The 18,271-nt window shown below is 41.0% G+C and overlaps 1 protein-coding gene across 6 annotated transcripts in view; it reads left to right on the top strand.

The window, feature by feature from the left end:
• The window catches only part of LOC106606764 (uncharacterized), a 423,559-nt gene that overhangs the window by 382,644 nt on the left and 22,644 nt on the right, over nucleotides 1–18,271 (top strand). The window contains exons 3-4 of one of the 6 annotated variants that reach the window (XM_045720035.1): nucleotides 16,021–16,075; nucleotides 16,523–16,819. In XM_045720035.1, coding sequence (XP_045575991.1) covers nucleotides 16,021–16,075; nucleotides 16,523–16,819 — 352 coding nt within the window. The other 5 variants (XM_045720038.1, XM_045720037.1, XM_045720036.1 and 2 more) reach the window with 5 other exon arrangements.

Genomic DNA, 18,271 nt, shown 5'->3' with positions numbered 1-18,271 from the left:
CAACTTAGGAAGCAACACTGATTGACAATAAATTTCACATGCTGTTGTGCAAATGGAATAGACAACAGGTGGAAATTATAGGCAATTAGCAAGACACCCCCAATAAAGGAGTGGTTCTGCAGGTGGTGAGCACAGACCACTTCTCAGTTCCTATGCTTCCTGGCTGATGTTTTGGTCACTTTTGAATGCTGGCCGTGCTTTCACTCTAGTGGTAGCATGAGACGGAGTCTACAACCCACACAAGTGGCTCAGGTAGTGCAGCTCATCCAGGATGGCACATCAATGCGAGCTGTGGAAAGAAGGTTTGCTGTGTTTGTCAGCGTAGTGTCCAGAGCATGGAGGCGCTACCAGGAGACAGGCCAGTACATCAGGAGACGTGGAGGAGGGAAACAACCCAGCAGCAGGACCGCTACCTCCGCCTTTGTGCAAGGAGGAGCAGGAGGAGCACTGCCAGAGCCCTGCAAAATGACCTCCAGCAGGCCACAAATGTGCATGTGTCTGCTCAAACGGTCAGAAACAGACTCCATGAGGGTGGTATGAGGGCCCGACGTCCACAGGTGGGGGTTGTGCTTACAGCCCAACACCGTGCAGAACATTTGACATTTGCCAGAGAACACCAAGATTGGCAAATTCACCACTGGCGCCCTGTGCTCTTCACAGATGAAAGCAGGTTCACACTGAGATCATGTGACAGACGTGACAGAGTCTGGAGACGCCGTGGAGAACGTTCTGCTGCCTGCAACATCCTCCAGCATGACCGGTTTGGCGGTGGGTCAGTCATGGTGTGGGGTGGCATTTCTTTGGGGGGCCGCACAGCCCTCCATGTGCTCGCCAGAGGTAGCCTGACTGCCATTAGGTACCGAGATGAGATCCTCAGACCCCTTGTGAGACCATATGCTGATGCGGTTGGCCCTGGGTTCATCCTAATGCAAGACAATGCTAGACCTCATGTGGCTGGAGTGTGTCAGCAGTTCCTGCAAGAGGAATGCATTGATGCTATTGACTGGCCCGCCGTTCCCCAGACCTGAATCCAATTGAGCACATCTGGGACATCATGTCTCGCTCCATCCACCAACGCCACGTTGCACCACAGACTGTCCAGAAGTTGGCAGATGCTTTAGTCCAGGTCTGGGAGGAGATCCCTCAGGAGACCATCCGCCACCTCATCAGGAGCATGCCCAGGCATTGTAGGGAGGTCATACAGGCATGTGGAGGCCACACACACACTACTGAGCCTCATTTTGACTTGTTTTAAGGACATTACATCAAAGTTGGATCAGCCTGTAGTGTGGTTTTCCACTTTCATTTTGAGTGTGACTCCAAATCCAGACCTCCATGGGTTGATAAATTGGATTTCCATTGATTATTTTTGTGTGATTTTGTTGTCAGCACATTCAACTATGTAAAGAAAAAAGTATTTAATAAGATTATTTCATTCATTCAGATCTAGGATGTGTTATTTTAGTGTTCCCTTTAATTTTTAGAGCAGTGTATATTGATCAGCACGTAAATGCCATTCGATGCTTGTTTGTTCTGTAGCTAGCAGCTACATAGCTAGCTAGTAGTAGGTTAGGAATATAAAGCAATGTCAAATGCTCCATCTGAGGTTAGTTGATAGGCTACATGAATGATCCATAAAGATGTTGACACCATACTGTTCATAATCAATTGTTGGGAAACAATGTTTTACAGAACACAACAGATGCTTCCTTTTGATATTGAGATAAAATGCATCAATGTCTAATGTTTCACACAACTGCCCTCACTACATTGTAAACTCCCCCGTCTAGACAGGAATGTGGGTTTTGTACAGGGATGTATAACAGTGCAGAATAACGGCCACAGTGATACAGCCCATGACAAAACCCTACCCCCTCTCTAACACTGATGCTGGGTTTAGAGTGTGTATTAGGGGAGAAACTAGGTGAAGAGCGTAGTCTGTTTCTCATACCTTTGGTTCACCATGCTTGATATTTTATAGGTTGTTTTTTTAATTCTTCTGTTTTACCAACATATTTATCATCTGTTAATTAATGAGAAACATTTATCTATGAAAATTGGACATAACGTTGGTATGAAGTGGGAAACCAGTGTAACGGCTGTCTGAAGAAGTAGACCAAGGCGCAGCGTGTTGAGTGCTCATATTTAATTTTAATCGAGACACTTTGAACAAAACAAGAAAATGACAGCCAAACAGTTCTGTCAGGTATAACAAAACACTAAACAGAAATTAACTACCCACAAACCCCAAAGGCAAACAGGCTGCCTAAGTATGACTCCCAATCAGCGACAACGATGTACAGCTGTCCCTGATTGAGAGCCATACCAGGCCAAAAACAAAGAAATACAAAGCATAGAAAAAAGGACATAGAATGCCCACCCAAATCACACCCTGACCACACCTAAATAGAGACATAAAAAAGGCTCTCTCAGGTCAGGGCGTGACAACCAGTTTATGCCTAAGTTGATTGTTAATGTAAGTTTATTAGGGGAAAACTATGGTGTCAATGTTGGAGATAAAATAGCAAATGGTTTTATTGAGGGTGTCATTATGTGGCATGAGTTTTTGTACTGGCATGTATCACTGTGTACACTGGGAGCCACAATGATATACACCAGTACAAAAACCTCAGCACAAGTGGTTACCTCTCCTGACTCTGTATTAAGTGACGGATCATACTGGAATGTTCTGAATACACCTTATATGAATTCTGGATATAATGACTATGGGCTATGTTGAATATCATAGTTTTTTGTCAAAGTTTTTTATGTTTTAGAAACTCTATTTGCGCTTAAGCTTTGATAAGCACTGAAACCATCACATACTTTTTTCATATCCTCTTTTTTAAATATTATGTTCATAATCTTAAACTAGCAGGTCTCCTGTTTTTTCTTTTTTTCATCATTTTTTTCATCATTGGAACAAACGTTCAATTGTCTGGACTTAAAAGGTCACATTGACATTTTTTAAGCTGAATTATTTGTCACATTTAGGCATTTCGACAAACGTCAAATTTTGCTGCAAATGAAAAGATTTTTCACATAAATACATTACCCTTACTGTGGGAGTATTTGACGCAGGTTTTTGTAATGGTGTGTGTCATTGTGTATGGGGGCAGCCACAGTGATACACACCAATACAAAAACCTCAGCCTACATGCTGGTCATGACAGCACATACTTACTGAAACCTCAGCAGACTCTCTGCCAAGTGACTGCTTATATGACAATACCTGCCCCAATCCAAATAGATTTAGTGCAGATTTAGTTCACTGATACCTTATATCTAATCTAATTAGACCTAATGTGAAATGTTTTGTTTTCTTTAGTTATATCATGTGACAAGACACCTACAAAGATAGTATCAAAATAACGAAGGGTTGGCACTTTTCTTAGCTGAGCTATACATATGTAGTCTGAAAATATTTCCCAAAAATTTGCTAAGTTATCTTACATTTCATAATTTTTCCCCCCCATACTGGTCCCCCGTGGGAATCGAACCCACAACCCTGGCATTGCAAACACCTTGCTCTACCAACTGAGCCACACGGGCCGATCTTGATGATAAGAGGTAGCAATGAAAGGTCTAGGTCTTTAATTGTGTTGAACACTGGTACCTAAATTTGCCATTATCGTTTACAGTGTCATATCGCTCGTCATAAAACTGATGTTGATATGAGTTGATGTATGGATGGACAGAAACATACTGTTGATAAATATACAAATTAATGATGATTAAACTAAAATAACAGACATAGTGGGAACATTTTGGTCTTGTGGTAGAGCGTATCCACACTGGCCGTGCTGCTGCTCCAGTTTCAACTGTTCTGCCTGCGGCTATGGAAGACTGACCTGTTCACCGGATGTGTTACCTGTCCCAGACCTGCTGTTTTCAACTCTAGAGACAGCAGGAGCGGTAGAGATACTCTGAATGATCAGCTATGAAAAGCCAACTGACATTTTCTCCTGAGGTGCTGACCTGTTGCACCCTCGACAACCACTGTGATTATTATTATTTGACCCTGCTGGTCATCTATGAACATTTGGACATCTTGGCCATGTTCTGTTATAATCTCCACCCGGCACAGCCAGAAGAGGACTGGCCACCCCTCATAGCCTGGTTCCTCTCTAGGTTTCTTCCTAGGTTCTGGCCTTTCTAGGGAGTTTTACCTAGCCACCGTGCTTCTACACCTGCATTGCTTGCTGTTTGGGGTTTTAGACTGGGTTTCTGTACAGCGCTTTGAGATATCAGCTGATGTAAGAAGGGCTTTATAATTACATTTGATTTGATTTGATTTGATATTATTGATGTAATGAGAGGTAACAGACAGGAAACCAGCCATGTCATTCACCACACTGAGGGAGCAAGTGCTTCCTCATAGCATAGGCACACTGACTGAAACCTCCTCTGGACTGAGGGGAGATAGAGCCCTCTGAAACAACCACTATGTTATGAAACAGTGTGTGAAAATGTCACTTTCTAAATCAACAAGCATTCAGTCTTTAGCCTGTTTTTCAAAATGTACAGTAAAAGTGAATCAAAAATATTTTTTTCAACAATCGTCCTAGAACAAATACCAACCAAATTCTTGCTTTTGTGTTAATTGATCAATTGACTCATTATTTACAGTTGAAGTCGGAAGTTTACATACACTTAGGTTGGAGTCATTAAAACTCGTTTTTCAACCACTCCACAAATTTCTTGTTAACAAACTATAGTTTTGGCAAGTCGGTTAGGACATCTACTTTGTGCATTGCACAAGTAATTTTTCCAACAATTGTTTACAGACAGATTATTTCACTTATAATTCACTGTGTCACAATTCCAGTGGGTCAGAAGTTTACATACACTAAGTTGACTGTGCCTTTAAACAGCTTGAAAAATTCCAGAAAATTATGTCATGGCTTTAGAAGCTTCTGATAGGGTAATTGACATCATTTGAGTCAATCGGAGGTGTACCTGTTGATGTATTTCAAGGCCTACCTTCAAACTCAGTGCCTCTTTGCTTGACGTCATGAGAAAATCTAAAGAAATCAGCCAAGACCTCAGAAAAAAACAAATGTAGACCTCCACAAGTCTGGTTCATCCTTGGGAGCAATTTCCAAATTACTGAAGGTACCATGTTCATCTGTACAAACAATAGTACGCAAGTATAAACACCATGGGACCACGCAGCCATCATAACGCTCAGGAAAGAGATGCGTTCTGTCTCCTAGAGATGAACGTACTTTGGTGCAAAAAGTGCAAATAAATCCCAGAACAACAGCAAAGGACCATGTGAGGATGCTGGACGAAACAGGTACAAAAGTATCTATATGCATATTAAAATGAGTCCTATATCAACATAACCTGAAAGGCAGCTCAGCAAGGAAGAAGCCACTGCTCCAAAACCTCCATAAAAAAGCCAGACTACGGTTTGCAACTGCACATGGGGACAAAGATCGTACTTTTTGGAGAAATGTCCTCTGGTATGATGAAACAAAAATAGAACTGTTTGGCCATAATGACCATCATTATGTTTGGAAGAAAAGGGGGGAAGAACACCATCCCAACCGTGAAGCACGGGGGTGGCAGCATTATTTTGTGGGGGTGCTTTGCTGCAGGAAAGACTGGTGCACTTCACAAAATAGATGGCATCATGAGGTAGGAAAATTATGTGGATATATTAAAGCAACATCTCAAGACATCAGTCAGGAAGTTAAAGCTTGGTCGCAAATGGGTCTTCCAAATGGACAATGACCCAAACGTACTTCCAAAGTTGTGGCAAAATGGCTTAAGGACAACAAAGTGAACGTATTGGAGTGGCCATCACAAAGCCCTGACCTCAAGCCTATAGAAAATATGTGGGCAGAACTGAAAAAGTACGTGAGGGCAAGAAGGCCTACAAACCTGATTCAGTTACACCAGCTCTGTCAGGAGGAATGGGCCAAAATTCACCCAACTTATTGTGGGAAGCTTGTGGAAGGCTACCCAAAACATTTGACCCAAGTTAAACAATTTAAAGGCAATGCTACCAAATATGAATAGAGCGTATGTAAACTTCTGACCCTCTGGGAATGTGATGAAAGAAATAAAAGCTGAAAGAAATCATTCTCTCTGCTATTATTCTGACATTTCACATTCTTAAAATAAAGTGGTGATCCTAACTGACCTAAGACAGGGAATTTTTATGAGGATTAAATGTCAAGAATTGTGAAAAACTGAGTTTAAATGTATTTGGCTAAGGTGAATGTAAACTTCCGACTTAAACAGTAGGTAGAGAATGTAAATTCATGGCCCACCAATGAACGCAGTACCTGAAGGCAAGGATGACAACCGGCAGATACTGCAGCCTGAGGACTTGGATACCCTTTTACTACATGCCATACAGCTCTGGAACTAGAAGAGTTACATGGCACCACAATGTTGTCTAAACATCTGTCACAAAGTGGCAACATGTCTTCCCCTCCCTCAGCCCACATAATTAGTCAACACAATACACAATATTTTCCATGAATTTCATGTTTGACCAATATTTAGAAGTTCTAGGTATATAAGCAAAACAGCTCTCTTCCCTGCAGCGATGTAGTCTAGTCACTAAACCTTGAGTCCAAGTCAAGTCACTAGTGATCGAGTCAGAGTCCTCGAGTCCAAGCTTGAGTCATGAGTCCTTTGGTAGTGCTAAAAGCTGCATTCCAACAATCCTAGAACCTACATTACATAAAGCAGAACGCTAACTATCTTAGAGTATTGCACATTAGTCGGGATAGCTTGCTACAGTAATTCAGTAGCTATTGTAACTATGTTGAATTAAGCAAAGGAGAGAGACTTTCAGACAACAAGGTACCATTGGTTCACCTCCTACCTCACTAACCGCAAGCAGTACGTCACACTTTGTGAGGCAAGATCAGAGGACTCCAACATAACCTGCGGTGTCCCAGAAGGGTAGGTGTTGGGACCTATCCTCTTCCTGCTCTATGTGCTCCCACTTGGCCAGATCTTCAGACAACACAGTGTCCATTTCCACTGCTACGTAGATGTCACACAGGTGAACATGAAAACAAATCCTGACACATCATCTGCTTTGTCAATATTGTCCAACTGTCTGGAAGAGGTCAAATCTTGGATGCAGAACAACTTACTTCAACTCAACAGCAGCAAGACAGAAGCAATGCTGATAAGCATACCCCAGCAGACCACCAACTCCTGCAGCATCCGCCCTGCCATAGATGGCCACATCATCCCACTCACATCAGTCATCACAAATTTGTGTGTGAAATTCTACCCTGCTCTCTCCTTCAATTCCCACATAAGTCACTTCTGTAAAACGTAATTCTTTCACCTGAAGAACATCTCCCGACTAAGACCCTCTCTCACCACAACTGACGCAGAAAAGCTAATACATGCATTTACTGGGGGGCCTGCCTGCAAATTTAATTCATAAACTACAGCTCATCCAAAACAGTGCCTCAAGGATACTGATAAAAAGTCTGCACACATCACTCCCATCCTTGCTGATCTCAAAATAAAATAAAATTGTATTTGTCACATAGTGGTCACAAACAACATGCGTAGACTTTACAGTAAAATGCTTACTTACAAGCGCATAACCAACAATGCAGTTTTAAGAAAAATAAGTGTTAATAAGTTATAAAAACAATACAAAAAAAGAAAAGTACTAAAAAATAAGAAAATAAGAAATAATTAAAGAGCAACAATAAAATAACAGTAACGAGGCAATTTACAGAGGGTACCGGTACAGAGTCAATGTGTGGGGGCACAGATTAGTTGAGGTAATAGAGGTGATACGTACATAGAGGTAAAATGACTATGCATAGATAATAAACAGAGAGCAGCAGCAGCGTAAAAATGGGGGGGGGTCAATGCAAATAGTCTGGGTAGCAATTTGATTAGCTGTTCAGGAGTCTTATGGCTTGGGGGTAGAAGCTGTTATGAAGCCTTTTGGCTCAATGCAATGGCACTTATAAATGTAGATCCTTCAAACATCCTCAAACAGGGAAATCAATCCCAATCAAAGGTGTTATCACATGCACCACTAAGGCAGTTATTTATCTTATAACTTGTCCTTGTGGTAAAAATTATGTGGGTAAAACAAAGCGTGAATTAAAAGTACATTTTGTCCAGGTGGGAAAGCGCAGTGTTGAGTGCAGTAGAGATTGCGTCATCTGTGGATCTGTTGGTGTGGTATGCAAATTGAGTGGGTCTAGTGTTTCTGGGATAATGATGTTGAAGTAAGCCATGACCAGCCTTTCAAAGCACTTCATGGTTACAGACGTGAGTGCTCCGGGTCGGTAGTCATTTAGGCAGGTTACCTTGATGTTCCTAGGCACATGTTGGTATTTCAGACTCGGTAAGGGACAGGTGAAAATGTCAGTGAGGACACTTGCCAGTTGGCCAGCGCATGCTCGGAGTATATGTCCTGGTAATGTATATGTCCGTCTGGCCCTGCGGCCTTGTGAATGTTGACCTGTTTAAAGGTCTTACTCACATTGGCTACGGAGAGCGTAGCTGGTGCTCTTATGCATGCTTCAGTGTTGCTTGCCTCGAAGCGCGCATAGATGTAATTTAGCTGGTCTGGTGGGCTCGTGTCACTGGGCAACTCACGGCTCTGATTCCCTTTGCAGTCTGTAATAGTTTGCAAGCCCTGCCACGTCCAACGAGCTGGTGTAGTTGGATTCAATCTCAGTCCTGTATTGCCGCAGCAGGATTTCTTATAAGCATCTGGGTTAGAGTGCCGCTCCATGAAAGCAGCAGCTCTACCCTTTAGCCCAGTGCAGATGTAGCCTGTAATCCATGGCTTCTGGTTGGGGTATGTACATACAGTCACTGTGGGGACGATGTCATCAAAGTACTTATTGATGAAGCCAGTGACTGATGTGGTGTACTCCTCAATGCCATCAGAATATTTTTTTTTACCTTTATTTAACTAGGCAAGTCAGTTAAGAACAAATTCTTATTTTCAATGACAGCTGAGGAACAGTGGGTTAACTGCCTTGTTCAGGGGCAGAACAACAGATTTTACCTTGTCAGCTCAGGGATTCGATTTTGCAACCTTTCGGTTACTAGTCCAATGCTCTCACCAGTAGGCTACCCTGCCGCCCCAGAAACCCGGAACATATTCCAGTCTGTGCTAGCAAAACAGTCCTGTAGCTTAGCATCTGCGTCATCTGACCACTTCTGTATTGAGTGAGTCACTAAAAACTACTTAGTTTTTGCTTGTAAGCAGGAATCAGGAGGATATAGTTATGGTCAGATTTGCCAAATGGAGGGCAAGGGAGAGCTTTGTATGCATCTCTGTGTGTGGAGTAAAGGTGGTCTGCAGTTTTTTTTCCCTCTGGTTGGGCATGTTAACATGCTGGCAGAAATGAGGTAAAACGGATGGAAGTTTGCCTGCATTAAAGTCCCCGGCCACTAGGAGTGCCGTCTCTGGATGAGCATTTTTTTTGTTTGCTTATGGCCTTACACAGCTCATTGAGTGCGATCATTGGTTTGTGGTGGTAAATAGACAGCTACAAAAAAATATAGATGAATGCTCTTGGTAAATAGTGTGGTCTACAGCTTATCATGAGATACTCTACCTCAGGTGAGCAAAACCTTGAGACTTCCGTAATAGTAGATTTCGTGCACCAGCTGTTATTGACAAATAGACACAGACTGCCACGCATTGTCTTAGCAGAGACAGCTGTTCTATCTTGCCGATGCATGGAAAACCCCTCCAGCTGTATGTTATCCATGTCGTTGTTCAGCCATGACACGGTGAATCATAAGATATTACAGTTTTTAATGTCCAGTTAGTAGGATAGTCTTGATCGAAACTCATCCAGTTTATTATCCAATGATTTCACGTTGGCTCGCCGTCGGATTCTGATAAGGCACCACAACCTATATCTCTGTCTCTTCTTCATGTGAATGATGGGTATTTGGTTCTTGTCTGGTGTCTGAAGTAAATCCTTTGCGTCAGACTCGTTAAAGAAAAAATATTCGTCCAGTACAAGGTGAGTAATCGCTGTTTTGATATCCAGAAGTTATTTTTGGTGGCAGAAACATTACGCACAAAATCATTTACAAATAATGTGAAAAAACACACAATAGCACAATTGGTTAGGAGCCCGTAAAACGTGAGCAATCCCCTCCGGCGCCATTATCTCCATTGGTTACCTGTTCCTCAAAGAATTGATTATAAAATTCTCTACCTCATCTACAAACCCCTAAATGGCATCGGGGACCCGCCTACCTGTCAGACCTACTTTCCCCCTATGAACCTCCACGCACCTTATGTTCAAGCCATGCCAAACTTCTTTATGCCCCCAGGACCAGGCTCCTCACAATGGGTGACCGTGCTTTTTCCTCCCTCACACCATACCTATGGAACTCCCTTCCAGATAATCTCAGGGTTGTTCAGACTGTTGGAGCTTTTAAAGCAGGCCTTAAGACTCATGTCTATCAGCTAGCCTACCCTTCCTCCTCGACTTTAATTGTTGCTTTCATTATATGGTTAGATATTACTATGTATTTTTTTTAAATTTTTCTATTTTATTTTATGCACTTTGAGATTATTATTTTATGATGAAAAGTGCTTTTCAAATGTAATAAATTATCATAATTATTATTGATCAAGTTCGAGTCCAAGTCTGAGTCATCACTGGTCGAGTCTTGAATCTAGTCACGAGCATAAAAATCGGGACTGGACTAGTATTAGTACTGGACTGGAGTACTACAATGCTTCCCTGGGATAAATAGTAGCTTCTGCAGCCTTTAAGCGCAGGGGTGAATTAGTACTTCAGTGAGAATAACGGCTAATTCTGAAAGCTTGATCTGATATCATACAGAGATAACAGTAGGCCTACCTGCTATTGGACTTATATTACCTCAGAGGGGGGAATGTCACTGCACAACTATATGCAAGCTCATTCTATGCTGTCAGCTAAATACTGCATTTTGTACCAGCCCTGCACTAACACACCTCAATTCGGGCTCCCGAGTGGCGCAGCAGTCTAAGGCACTGCATCTCAGTGCTTGAAGCGTCACTTACAGACCCTGGTTTGATTCCAGGCTGTATCACAACCGGACGTAATTTGGAGTGCCATAGGGCAGAGCACAATTGCCCCAGCGTCGTCTGGGTTAGGGTTTGGCCGGGATAGGCCATATTTGTAAATAAGAATTTGTTCTTAACTGACTTGCCTAGTTAAATAAAGGCAAAATAATCAAATGTAGCTTTGCTGGAACAAAAGTCTGGACACACTGCACTCTCCAGGACTAGAGTTGCCAAACCCTGATTTAATTACTTCCCAAGGCTAGGTGTCCCGCGGACACCTGTCGACAACATCCGGTGAAATTGGAGGGCGCGCAATTCAAATAAATAATCGTAATATTAAACATTTATGAACGTATCTTATATCAGTTAAAAGCTTAAATTCTTGTTAATCTAACTGCATTGTCCGATTTACAATAGGCTTTACAGCGAAAGCATACCATGTGATTGTTTGAGGACGGCGCCCCACATCAACATATTTTTCAACCAGCACAGGATTCATAAAATCAAAAATAGCGATTAAATAGTCACTTACTTTTTGAAAATCTTCCTCTGTTTGCAATCCCAAGGGTCCCAGCTACAACATGAATGGTCGTTTTGTTAGATAAAATCCTTCTTTATATCCCAAAAAGTCTGTTAAATTGGAGCCATCGATTTCAGTAATCCACTCGTTCAACATGCAGACAAAGGAATAAAAAAATCTATCGCTAAACTTTGTTCAAACAAATCAAACTACGTTTCTATTTAATCCTCAGGTACCCTAAAATGTAAATAAACTATAATATTTAATACGGAAAGAAGTATGTTCAATAGAAAAGTAAAATTAGCAAGTGCGCGCCCACGGGCTGATTTTCCACTGTGACTCTTTGTACCAAAACTCTAAATTCTTCCTCGTTTTGGAAGAAACAAGCCTGAAACCTTGATCAAAGACTGTTGACATCTAGTGGAAGCCATAGGAATTGCAATCTGGGAGCTGGAATTGCATAGGACCCATAGCTTTCCACGGGGAACCAGTACGGAAAAAAATGTATGAAATGTATGCATTCACTACTGTAAGTCGCTCTGGATAAGAGCGTCTGCTAAATGACTCAAATGTAATGTAAATGATAAGAGCATGGGTACTAAAAACAAAAATTCTGGTTGTTTTTTCTTTGGATTTTCTCCTACCATATCAATTGTGTTATAGTCTCATACATTAGTTTAACATTTCTACAAACTTCAAAGTGTTTTCTATCCAATGCTACCAATGATATGCATATCCTGGCTTCTGAGCCTGAGTAACAGACAGTTTACTTTGGGCACGTCAGTCAGGCAGAAATTCAGAAAAATAGACCCTAGTTTATTTGTCATATGCACAGGATACAATTGGTACACAGTATAATGAAATGCTTACTTGCAGGTTCACCTATCAACAATGCGACAGCAATAAGAATAGGAGTAAATATGTAAAAAATAAAAGCTCAATGGAATATAAATATAACACATTTAGCAGAAATATAAATTCAAGAAAGGCACAAACAATTTACAGTAGGATATTTACATGTGCTGGGGAGGGGGAGAATGGAGAGAAAAGTGTTGAATTATGAGGTAAGTTTCTGCAATAATTATATAAGTCCAAAAGCAGTAGTCATGGTTTGTGTGTTTGTGCATATCAAATAAAATAAAATTATATTTGTCACATGTGCTGAATACAACAAGTGTAGACTTTACCGTGAAATGCTTACTTACGAGCCCTTTCCCAGCAATGCAGTTAAAAAGTATGAAAATTAACAAATAGATCAAAAGAAAATATTAACACAATATTATATCACAATAAAATAACAATAACAGGCTATATACAAGCTATATACAATGAGAACTGGTACCGATTCAGTGTACTGGGGTACAAGATAGTTGGGGTGATTGATTAAGGGTAATACGTACATGTAGGTTTGGTTAGGTGATTGATTGATTGAATTATTATCTTCATGTAGGTAGGTGGTGAAAAGCAGAAAGTGCGGGTAGCTGTTTAATGAACTGTTCAGCAGTCTCGTAGCTTTGTGGTAGAGCTGTTCAGGAGCCTTTTGGTCCCAGACTTGGCACTCTGGTACGCTTGCCGTACGGTAGCAGAAAAAACTGACTGTGTGTGCATGTGAGTGGATGTGTGAGCGAGTGCATGTCTGCAAAGGTGTGAAAAGTCCATGCAAATAAACTGTTGGTGTAGAGGTGGTCGTCCTGGTTCAGGTGTTCAGCAGTCTGATAGCGTGTGGGTAGAAGTTGTCTCTGAGCACCGAGACTCAATGCTCTGATACCATCTGCCAAACAGTAAAGGCGTGAACAGTCTGTGGCTGGGTATGTGGGGTCCTTGATGAAGTTACGTGCCTTCCTCAGGCACCGCTTGAAGTTAATGTACTTTACGGGTGGGAGCACGGCACCAGTGATGGACAGGGACGTCTTCACCACCTGTTGAAGGTCCTTGTGGTCGAGAGTGGAGCAGTTTCCATACCAGGTTGTGATGCAGCCGGTCAAGACGCTCTCAATGGTGCAGCAGTAGAAGTTGGAGAGTATCCGGGGGGACATGCCAAATTTCTGCATCAGCCTTTGGAAGTAGAGGCGCTGTTGCTCCGCCTTGACCAGAGTGATGGTGTTGTGTGTCCATGTCAGGTTCTCTGTGATTTGGACGCAGAAGAACTTGAAGTCACTGACTCTCTCCACAGCAGTCCCATCGATGTGGATTGGGCATATCCTTCTCCCTGCTTCCTGAAGTTGACAATCACCTCTTTCTTTTTGCTGATATTGAAGGATAGGTTGTTGTCCTGGCACCGCACTGCTAGGTCTCTTACCTCTTCCCTTGTCTCATCACTGTTGTTGATTAGGCCTACAACCGTGGTGTCATCTGAAAACTTGGTGATGGAGTTGGTGTCGTGCCTGGCCCCGTGTTAAGAGTCAGTGTAGTGGAGGTATTTTTGAGAGTCAGTGTAGTGGAGGAGTTGTTGCCAATCCTCAGTTGTTGTAGCCTGTGGTCTGCCTCTATCCAGTTGCAAAGGATGGAGTCTAGACCCAGGGCCCGAGCTTGGAGGGAACAATGGTATTGAATGCTGAACTATAGTTAATGAACAGCATTCTCAAATAGGTGTTCCCCTTGTCCAGGTGTGATAGAGCTGTATGGATTGCAATGGAGATGGCATCTTGAGTGGATCTGTTGGAGTGTTAAGCAAATTGGAGTGGGTCTAGTGTGTCTGGCATGCTGGCCTTGATGTGTGCCAGCCTTTCAAAGGACTTTATGATGACAGGGGTGAGTGCAACGGGGTGAGTCATTTAGGCATGTCAGCTTGGTTTTCTTGGGCACTGGAATGATTGTGGTCTTCTAATTGTTTCTATAGAGAAGACCAATTAAGTGATGGTCAGCCATGAATGTTTTTGGCCAAATGTCTGTGTTAAGCGTTGACCTAGATTATACATATCAAATTCGGGACTGATGGCCACCACTCACGACCAACTACCAACAACTGTATGGAAACAAGGAGCAGAGATTTTGACCTATGATTGTCAATCCTGTGTGTCACCAAGGTATCACACCCACAGTATCTGGAATGAAATAGCCCTATCAGGAATAATAACTATCAGGATGATGCTCAAGATGCTTCCCATATATCAACATTCACAACGGATAGAGAAAGCAGGGGCTCACTCTCAAAAAGGACAGGAAGAAAAATGTGCTCACACTTTCAGCCAAAGTTAACTTCATGCAACACTTCCGTTTTGATGGGAAGTGCATCTCCCCAGGGAAGGAGCCAACCATCAAGATGCCACAAAATAAAGTTAATGAAGCAATACGTTTGAAATGAATTGGGTTTTTAGTTTAGGGGCAGATAAACAATTATCACTGTGATTACTATTTCGACTACTGGGGGAAAGGGACCCAAGTCACGATAACTTCTGGTAAGTAGCCTTAACATTCAGACCTAAAAAAGTTATTTCATTATTGACACATAACTAGTGACTATTAAGGTTATTTTGACTGATTTTGTATGAAGTATTGGTCAGACCATTCACTGTGACAACTACTTTGACTACTGGGGGAAAGGGACCATGGTGACCGTGTCCACAGGTAAAACAAAAACATATTCTGTTTATTTTTGCATTATTATTGAGGTTGGACTTTGAGTTAAAAGTCCCTCTCTCCTAAAGGCTGGAAATATGTATTTTTGGTCTTCACTTGCGGTAGTTTTTGTGCGTTGCACGTATTGAAAGATTGCACTGTGACAATGCTTTTGACCACTGGGGGAAAGGCACAATGGTTACCGTTTCATCAGGTAAGAAAAAGTATTATCATTTCATCAAATGTGTCAGTGATCATTCGAAAAGTCAAATACATGTCGTTTTTTTACAACTCAATTCTAGGCTTCATTTTGTCAATTTGCTAAATTGAATTGAGGATCAAAAACAGTAACAGTAGGCCTACTCTATAACAAAGGCATATTCATAATCTGGACAAAAACAACGGAAATTCATTGATGTGATTTTAAAACAAACCTTTAAAAAGTATGATATGGACAATATTAAATATCGAAATACATTGGCACAGGTTTTTGTGCATAGCCTGTATTGGTTATTTGCACTGTGACTACGGTTTTGACTACTGGGGGAAAGGGACAATGGTTACAGTTTCATCAGGTGAGACTTTGAAATGAAAATGTCGTAATCTTACAAATACATTTTGAAACCGTTTATATTTTTCTGTTTTAGGTTATTAAATTAAAGGTTTGTAACTTTTAATCTGCAATGGAATTAAGATACATGTCTATAATGAAGCCTATTTGAAGTAAAGTGTGCCAAACAAACTTAAAGTTACACATCATAACCTAACATTACAGTAAACGTAAATATCAGAAAGGGTACAAAATACTTGCGTTCCTTTTGCGCTCTTTGGTTAAGAATGGGAATAAGAGGGTATAGAACCTGGGGAGAATGTTTTTTATACCACTTGTTAAGGTAATTGAACACAGTGCTACGCTGCTTTTGACTACTGGGGTCAGGGTACAATAGTAACCGTTTCATTAGGTAAGAATCTCATTTTGGTTGATGCAAGGCATAGTTCATAGTGGAAAATGATCGCTTAAATATAAGGACAAATATATAATCAATGAAAATATTTATGTTTAATCAATCAAAGAAGTATATAGCCTACAGTCCTAACTACCTGTCTTTTATCAGTGGATATTGTATTTTACGTTTTTGATAACACATTCAACTCGGTGTAACCTATGTGCATGTATTTGGAGTGAACAATATCCTACCCTAAGTCTGGTAATAAATCATCATATATTAAACCTAGCCTACTAAATGAATGTTAAATTACCTGACGATGTAAAATAGAATAGGTCCTTAGAACTGTTAACTATTTTATTTGGTCAGTGTTGGTTGATTTATGTATTTATTTTTTCATGGTGTATTCTATAAAACTGTTGGGCTTTATGGGGTATTTGTAACACATTATTTATCTTACAGCCTCATCAACTGCTCCGACTTTGTTTCCTCTTGCGCAATGTGGCTCCGGGACCGGAGATATGATGACTCTGGGTTGCATTGCCACTGGCTTCACGCCTGCCTCCCTCACCTTCAAATGGAATGAACAAGGCGGGAATTCCCTGACTGATTTCGTTCAGTACCCTGCCGTCCAAACCAGTGGAAGCTACATGGGAGTCAGTCAACTCCGTGTAAAGAGAGCAGACTGGGACAGTAAAATCTTTGAATGCGCCGTGGAACATTCAGCTGGTTCAAAGACTGTACCAGTGAAGAAACAAGGTAAGATGTATTTGTTTATCCATTTAATAACATATGTCACTAATAATAATAATAATATATTGTTGAGTTTAATGTATTTATATCAATGTAGCCTATTAATCTACTAATTTTGTAAAAAACATAGCCTCTGTGATAATCGTAATTTGCGGGTTATTTTATGTTTAGTTTTGTTGAAAGATACATTTTTAGAAATCTAAATATTGAAGATAATAAGCTTATTAAATCTGAATAAGACATACAATTTGCACATATTTTTGCTGGAAAATTCCACTGCTGCAATTATGGACTATACAGCCTAAGCTACAATAATTTTGATGCCTACATATTACAATTGCTATCAACGCTCATGCAGTAAGTATAACACCTAAATTCCCTGACACCTTGGGGCAAATTAAACTATAAATGCATTAAAACGTAGTCATTGCTAATTGCTGTTCACTGTAACAATCAACATTTGTGTCACTGTCACCCACTGTAGAATTAACCATTTAGGCCAATTGTATAAACATTAATAGGTGTCAGTCTAGTTGTGGTGAATGTGCTATGGCACTAGGATGAGGGTTGGTTGGAGTGGCTGTAGCTTGCCCCTTTAGTTGCTGACTATTTAAGCCATCTCCCCAAGAAGGCATGCTACAAACAGTGTTGAGCTTTTTGCTTTCGTCTGCCAGCATAATTATTCTATGTCCACAGTCTAAGACTTTATATACTTTGATACACTTTTTAAAAATGAAAGGATATTTACTTGAATACTACCGATTCAAAGTTTGGTAACAGAATGACAGCACAAACAGCACAAACCGTCATTCTGTTACACTGTTCTCCAAGTAAATGTGTTTTTGTAAAATCTTCTGTGGAAATTGTAAAAATGACTCCTTGTGGATAGAGTTGCATGGTTTGATTAACTTTGCAATCTCAGATTTTTGTTTGAAAAACATTTTAGAAGTGAAAAATCGGAGTCTCACTATCACTCTGTTACTGTGAAATTTCCCATAAGCTGTTTAGCTGTTCTATTCATCTTTACTGCGCATTTGTAGCCTATGCCAGCTTCTGCAAATGTATGTTGTTTTCTCTCTGCTTCTGCATATATATATATATGTGTGTATGTTTGTTTTTTAGCGGAATATCTGCAGCACCCGTCTCTTTACGTAATGACCCCCTCTAAAGAGGAGATGGCAGAAAATATGACGGCTTCCTTCGCCTGCTTTGCCAATGACTTTTCACCCCGTACACACACAATCAAATGGATGAGGATGGAACAAGGAATAGAAAAAGAAGTTGTATCTGATTTCAAGAGTTCTTGTGAGAGTGAGAAGAAGAGTGACAAAACTCTGTACAGCACAACCAGCTATCTCAGGGTCAATGAGAGTGAGTGGAAGAGTGAAGAAGTAGCATTCACTTGCGTGTTTGAGAACAAAGCTGGAAATGTGAGGAGAACTGTGGGCTACACTTCAT

This window comes from Salmo salar, chromosome ssa06, assembly GCF_905237065.1.
Source record: "Salmo salar chromosome ssa06, Ssal_v3.1, whole genome shotgun sequence".
Lineage (NCBI taxonomy): Eukaryota > Metazoa > Chordata > Actinopteri > Salmoniformes > Salmonidae > Salmo > Salmo salar.
Note: the sequence above shows the minus strand (reverse complement) of the source record. Positions and strands in the feature narration are given on the sequence as shown.